Source organism: Impatiens glandulifera, chromosome 3, assembly GCF_907164915.1.
Source record: "Impatiens glandulifera chromosome 3, dImpGla2.1, whole genome shotgun sequence".
In the NCBI taxonomy this organism is placed as follows: Eukaryota; Viridiplantae; Streptophyta; class Magnoliopsida; order Ericales; family Balsaminaceae; genus Impatiens; species Impatiens glandulifera.
In genome coordinates this window covers 49,760,435-49,767,811 of record NC_061864.1, presented here as the reverse complement: position 1 = coordinate 49,767,811, position 7,377 = coordinate 49,760,435, and the positions used below count along the sequence as shown (strand labels likewise).

Below are 7,377 nucleotides of genomic sequence, written 5' to 3'. Positions count from 1 at the left end.
AACAAGAAGAAGAACTTCCAAAATCACACACCCATTCTTCCTTTACCACTAATACCCTTTCTCTCCTACTTCGGCCCACTCCCCAAAATCCATTATTTATACCTCTTCTTCTTCTTCTTTCTTTATATTTATACTGCTCTCTCTAGCGGCGGCGTTGGATTTTCATTCTTTCACGGACGATGGAGAGAGGTGTAGTCAATCTTCATCAATCTGAAGTCGAGGAGGATAAACTCCGTTATCAAAGGCTACTTGAGGATTATCTTCGATTGCAAAAGGTTTTTTGATCTTTCTCTTATTGACTCAATTTGTTTGTTTGTTTCTTTGATTTGGGGAGAGATTAGATTTGGGTTTGTGCTGAAAACCCTAGTTCTTTGTTTCTTAGATAGATCCGTGACTGTTTAAAACTTGAGAATGCAGGGTCTTGTTTCGAAGAAGAGAAAGATGCAGAATTTGAAGCAGAAGAGATTTGTTCTTCAGGCTGAAGTTAGGCATGAATCAATCAATCAATCAATCTATATATATAGTTCTTGCTTTTGTTTGAATTGTTAATCTTTGATTGTTGAATTCCAACTGCAGATTCTTGAGAAAAAGGTATCAAGACATTCTGAAAACTCGATCTTCCATGCCCAAGAAGAGAAAGCGAAATCAGACCAATACCAATTCTGCATTGGATGATAAAAATCCTTATGAAACTGCCCTTGCTTCATTCCCAATGATGGTAACACTTTATTTTTGCTTCATTCCTGCTCATGATCATGATCATGATAATGATAATGATAATGACCATTTGTTTATATTCCAACAGGAAAACAAAATTGATGAAACACTGAAGGTTGAAATGGAACCGGGCAATCGAATAAGATTGGAGAGTGTTTCGGGGAAGAGAAAGCCGAAAGAAAAAACAATCAAGAAAACAGTTGAAAAGAAAAGAAATCGTAGCCAAAGCAATGCTGCCCCGGTTTCACACCCAATAATGGTAACTAATTGCATGTAAATTGAATTAAGCAAGGATGAATTGGGTTGTTTATATTCATTCATTCATTCCTCTCCACAGGAAGGAATGATTGTAGAAGATGACAGAGTTGAGAAGTTATCGAAGAATAGTTTAGTTGTTGATAATACAGGAAAAATGGGGAAGAAGAAGAGAGTTACATGGCAAGATCAGGTGGTTCCAAAGGTTTGATCTTTTTTATCTTGTTCCATTTGAAATCTGAATGTTGGTTGGGGTTTATTATATTTGTGAAGAGGATGATAAGTTTTTGGGTTTTGTACATACAAAATACATAGGAATGACTTAAATAAATGATAGAGATTCAATTTTGTTGATTTGAAGAAGAAGAGGAATAAGTTTTTTAAGCCATGTTTTAGTAGAATTTTTACTTTTTTTCTATGTTGAATTTTACTGTATGGAAAAGAATATCAGATTACCCCTCAAGCTTTTATGTTGGGCTTAAAGTAGTCCCCCAAACTTATAGAATTTCTTCTTTATTTCTTTCTTTTTATTTTCAATTTTTCACTTAATGTAAGTTAAAATTACTGTCACTATAATATAAATTTTTATTTCTAAATCAACTTAGATTTAAAATTCAGATATTTTTCATTTTATATTAAGGCTTTTTTAAATGTACATAAATTTTGGTATGAATAATATATTTTTAAATATCAAGCTTGTTATTTTAAAAGTGTAGTTAAAGCTATAATTTTTGTTTCAATAATATAGTGATTGAAAGTAATGGTGACACTATGGGAGTTTTTTTATTTGATGGATTAATTCAAAATTTAATTTTCAAATTTGAAATATTAATCTGAATTAGATTTATCTAAATAAATAATTTGCTTTTTTTTAAATTATATTTCATCTCAATATTTTTTTTTTTATTTATTTCTATATCATTTAATCAACATTTTTTTTAAATTATAAATAAACAATGGGAGCTTTTTTATTTGATGGATTAATTCAAAATTTAATTTTCAAATTTAAAATATTAATCTGAATTAGATTTATCTAAATAAATAATTTATTTATTTTTAAATTATATTTAATCTCAATATAATATATTTTTTTCAAATTATAAATAAACAAAATTAATTATAACATTAAAATTTTAATACTATTCTTTTATAATTAAACATTAAATAATAATAATAAATTAAGTAATTAAATTTTCATAATCTATAAGACATAAACATTTTAATTCAGATTGAAGTTGAATAATCCAATTAATTAGAATAATAATTTGTGGATTAATTAGAATAATAATTTCAAGTTGATATTTACAAACATATAAATATTTTTAATTTGAATTTTGTCCAAACCATTTTAATTTTGATATTGTCCAAACCATATTCCATCCATATCCGTATTAAGTGGAGCAGGACAGATTCCTGCTGTGATTACAAAATACGTTTTTTTATTATTTGGGCCAGTTTATGCTTACCTCGACTAAAACTAAAACCAAAACCGAGAGATTCAATGAAGGTGTTTTTCAAACAGCCAAAAGAAAAAAGAACTCAAATTGTTAGTTAAGTCTCTTAGTCTAATCTAAATACTTTTATAACATTAAAAAAGAAATTAATAGTGTTTTTCTATGAGACCAACTCAAAATAATAACATCCATAAATCAACAAGCAGGAAAAACCAATACTAGTAATTTTTTTCTGTTCAATTTTCTAGTTCTTGTGAATAAAATTATATACAAAGATAGAAAGAAACATATGAATGATAAAACCTAACCTGTCATTGCACGTCGATTTTGCACGCACAAACTATATATATCTACTCGTCTTGGTTTGAAGAAGAAGACGAGGATTTCTCCAACTGAATTGACTCATTCGGTCCCCTTAATTGCACCAAGATTATCGTCATGTTGTCGCATCCATCACCAATCGATGTTGATGGTGCTAAACATCGGTCCATTACTTTCTCACATATGAGAGACAACTTCGTTTCCTGAATTTTCATTTTTTTAAATACATTAGATTATCAAAATAGACAACTATAATTTGATCAAGATCAGTAAAATAAAAATAAACATGAGGACGTGGAGAAGGACTAACTGTTTTCAAATGTTCATGAATGAAGTCTACAAGTTGCTGACTTGACATACAATCCCTGAAACACAAGTTCAACCAAAATATGTTAACATTTGTATCTTTTTTCAACATCAGAAAGGCGCTAAAAATATACACCAATTATTTAAATGTACAGAAAGCAAATCGAACTAGAATTTGAAAGCATAAGGGGGTAGGTGCATACCAGATACCATCACAAGCTAATACAATAAACTCATCATCATCACATAGCTCAACCTATTAAAAGAGACAGAGAGACTTCATAAGGGATTTTTTAAATTTTGAAATTGAAGAATATCATTAGAATTTATAAGGAATTAGATGCTTACAGTATTAATATCTGGATTGGCAGTAACAATTTGCTTTTCGGGTGCTAAAAACTTATTCTGCTTAAATTCCATATCGCCTGCAATAACATGAAACAGTATTATTTACTTATTTACTTCTCAAACTATATATTATTTAAAGTACCTATTGCTCTTGTAAGATTTAGAGTTCCATTAACTCTTCCAGCATGGATAAAGCCACCAGCTTTCAATATCCGTTCTCTTTCGTCTTCAATATCAAGTTTATGATCTCTCGACATATTATGTGCCTGCAAAAATACATATAAAAACATTAAGGATGATGATCAAATTAATATGAAGCATTAAAATAAGTATTACAACTAGGGGTAAACAAACTGTTAAACCCAACCTTTATTAATCAATTCGTTTTCAACCCAAAATAATTTTACAACCTTGTTATTTAACCCATATTACTTATTAATACGTGCTCGGAAACCCAAACAATATTTTAACCCTAACCCAAATTTGTCCAGCCCGAAATTTACCCAAACTTACTCAATACAAACTAATAATATCGGGTTGGGTTGGGTTGGGTTGGGTTGGGTTGGGTTGGGTTGGGTTGGGTTGGGCAAGGGTTGGATGGAGTAAACCCACTGTTTGCTCACCCCTAACAACAACCCATTGTTAACTTAAAATAGCTCTCAAGTGATCTTAATTTAAAGAGATTGTGGTATCAAGTTCTACGTTGAATGAATGTTGTGTTACCGCAATCTCTAATCTACACTATCTACATATACTTAACCTAGCTATCACATCGTTTAAAAAGTCTTATCGATTAATAAAACAAAACAGAGACCTTGCAGCCCTGCAGAATTTTTGAAGTTATTATATATCAAAATATAATAAGTACACAACAATATGGAGAATTTCTTACAGACATAACTGAGTCTAGAACTATTTGAAACAATAGATTTCTGGAGAAGGTTCAAAATTTGACTAACCTGACCCTTTCTAGATATGACACATCTGGAATCACCCGCATTAGCTACAATAAGCTGGTTTTGCCTAAGAACTGCAACACAAGCTGTGCAACCGCAGTCTGGTCCAGTAAAATCAGAATGGGGTCCCTGATATCAAAGTCATAGTAGTAAAGCAATAAATAATGAGAGGCAACAACAGGACAGAAATAAATAAATAAAAACTATTTTTACAAGTAGATTTCAGGTCCAGTCATTGATTCTTCTTGTATAATAAATAATCCCCTCCAAGAATGATGGAAACATAACTCCCTCACCCCCCAGCCCTCCAATAAAAAGAAAATAGATTTTATTTTACCTCCTCAAAAGCCCAATCATTGACACGGTCATTTCCCTCACCGCTTCTTGGAGACCATATAAGTCCTTCAATCATACCACCGAACTTGTTTAGTTTATCACCCATAGCAGAAAGTTCTCTCCACCCTCTTTGTCCAACCATCATTTCATCCATTCTGTGCATCAAATATCATTATATAGCATATAACAAGACTAGCAAGGCCTTGTTTGATGTGGGTTATATGTGAATACTTTCAAACAACCCACTATCTATTCATCTATTCATCAATCACATCATTCAAATTATCAATTAAAATACTAACATACCCTCTATTTTTTGAACAAATAAAAAAAAAAAAGCATTCCCTAATGTCTTTTTACCCAAATAATCTTAAATAACCTGATTTTTTATAACCTACATCAAACAAGGTTATTTGGAAATAATCACTTGGTTATTCAAATAAACCTATTTCAAAAATGGCCTAAGAAATGCAACATCAAATAAATCAAAATCACAAATAATAATATTGGGAAAGGGAAAGATCTTATTTAAATCACCTGAAAAAAGATTTCTGGAGTGAGGATCCTATGTCTCCAATTGAATATGCTTCACTCTTGAGCACTTGTTGATGGAGATACTTAGCACAAAACTTTGCAACAACCTTACCTGAAATCAATATATAGGCTTGTAGATTAATAACACATTGAACAACTAAGAGGTCATCTAAAGGCATTGCGAATTAAAGCTTAAGAATAAGACACAGAAAACAATCATCTTCCTGATAAAAGTATAATTGGAAAGGCATCTCAATCCACTAGAAAACCAATGATTGGATCCAGTCTCTTTTGCTCATCATTGTAAGATCATTCTTCATGCTCAAAAGCATCAAATACAAGTTCTTAACACACATCAAAACTTACAGTTCTCCTTAACAATTTTCATAAACAAATGCAAACAATAAATCTACTATGCTTAAAAATATTATTCATGCAACTTTTATGGATTAAATCTTAGATAATTACCTCCATGGCCATCATAAACACCAAAGAATGACGTGGAAGCATCCAGATCAGGGTAAGCTGCATGCTATGATTTAGGAAATAAGAATGTAAATAATCATACGACACACAAGAGATTCAAACTTATATGATAAAAATAAACAGATGTGTAAGCTACAAAAGAATTTCCAATAGTGAAGGAACTTACATCAAGAGAGGAGAATAGTATTTACGATTCTACCTCAACCAACTACTGGCAGTACATATGGATAAGCTATTATCTATGAAAGTAACAAATGTTTTCATTTGAAAACACTCTTCCAGCCCAATTTCTCATCCGAGTGTGGATTTGAAAGGGATCCAATTTGAAAACAGGATGTATACTTTAAACTCAATAGACCCAGATCCAAATACATCTAAAAATAGGTTTTGGCAATACAATTGCTCTTCCGAATGGAAGGGATTGTCGATAAGGCTAGGTGAGGGCTAAATTTGAAAAGATCTCTCAGCTATCCAAATTTCATGATAGTCCAATCCAATGGTTAGATCATTAGTGGAATGCATTTAAAGGTGTCGGTATATCCCAACACCTTTTATACTAAATTTGTCTGCATTTGTATGCAGAAATTTATTGACGATTCCAGAATCAGATCAAAATAGAAAAGTGTTTAATAAAGACGGCTTTTGACCACAATGAAAAAGAGAAGCTAAAAAATGCATCTTCATATCCATTTAACCCCTAAAAAGCACCATTTGATAGTGAAGAACATGCATATTATACAAACAAAAGAAAAGAGGTAATTTTTTCATGTAAACAGTTACTTACAGCATCTTCCATCGTAGCCCGCCAACCCTGCATGGATGACAACCCATATCTGAGCCTATCATTCTCACCATCTTCAGAAAACTTATCAGTCTTTGGAGAGCTGAGATAAGCACCCATATCAAACTGAAAACAAACACTTCAATTTATCAGCAATGGATATCCTCATTCATTAGTTACCTCTGGAAATTAGAAGGTTAAATTATACAAGAAAGAAATCAGTTCAAGGAAGAAACTGATGAATGAAACAGCAACTGCACAGTTGATATTCACTATTCACTATTCAGAGATCTAAATTTAATTTCAACGTATATTTGCAGCACCAATTGATAGATAGTAAAAACCTAATCAAATTAAAATTCATTAGAGATATTTCAGAAAGAGCTAGGGTTTACTAACACTAAATTTGCGGCGGGACATTATTCATGTTAATGAGTATATAATGTGTAAATTAAGCAGATCTGTAAAGCAAAATACATTCAGAGTTCTCCTTCCTCTGTTGAATATATCTATATCAGTTTTCTAATATACTAGAAAAAAAAAAAAACCTAGCTGACATCAGATTAAACAAGGTGTGAACGCAACAAAAGCACGAATGCTTTTGAAAAGATATTCAAAGTTAGATCTACTTACAGTTGTTGTTGAAATTCGGATCCAGGTGCGATAAAAAGAGGCTGAAAGCAGTTGAATCTCGTCCAGGCGAGGAGAGATACGAGAGATGGATGAAGACCGAGAAACAGGAAAAGTCAGGGTGTTCGTTCAGGAGCTAGGCCGCATTGAGTATATTGGACCAGGGCGAGATTCCGGTCACTGTTCGATTCACGATGATAAATGTCTCACAAACACGCATTAGAAAGAGTCTTATATATTATTATTATTATTA

The 7,377-nt window shown here is 31.6% G+C and overlaps 2 protein-coding genes across 2 annotated transcripts in view; one reads left to right on the top strand and one right to left on the bottom strand.

Moving 5' to 3' along the window:
• The window catches only part of LOC124932912, a 1,482-nt gene extending 126 nt beyond the window's left edge, over positions 1–1,356 (top strand). Inside the window, exons 1-5 of the mRNA XM_047473621.1 lie at positions 1–275; positions 418–488; positions 577–718; positions 806–976; positions 1,055–1,356. The exon at positions 1–275 is cut by the window's left edge and continues 126 nt beyond it. Of these exons, the coding sequence (XP_047329577.1) occupies positions 180–275; positions 418–488; positions 577–718; positions 806–976; positions 1,055–1,183 (609 nt within the window). The 5' untranslated portion in view covers positions 1–179 and the 3' untranslated portion in view covers positions 1,184–1,356. The remainder of the gene's footprint in view (positions 276–417; positions 489–576; positions 719–805; positions 977–1,054) is intronic.
• Positions 1,357–2,599: 1,243 nt separating this feature from the next.
• Positions 2,600–7,377, bottom strand: LOC124931791 (probable protein phosphatase 2C 60). Its single transcript, XM_047472341.1, has 11 exons — positions 7,128–7,377; positions 6,498–6,620; positions 5,696–5,759; positions 5,231–5,339; positions 4,695–4,848; positions 4,361–4,486; positions 3,544–3,667; positions 3,402–3,478; positions 3,257–3,309; positions 3,058–3,112; positions 2,600–2,950 (listed from the first exon to the last, which is right to left on the bottom strand). The coding sequence occupies exons 2-11, from the start codon at positions 6,612–6,614 to the stop codon at positions 2,777–2,779; spliced, it is 1,053 nt and encodes a 350-aa protein (XP_047328297.1). The 5' UTR covers positions 6,615–6,620; positions 7,128–7,377; the 3' UTR covers positions 2,600–2,776.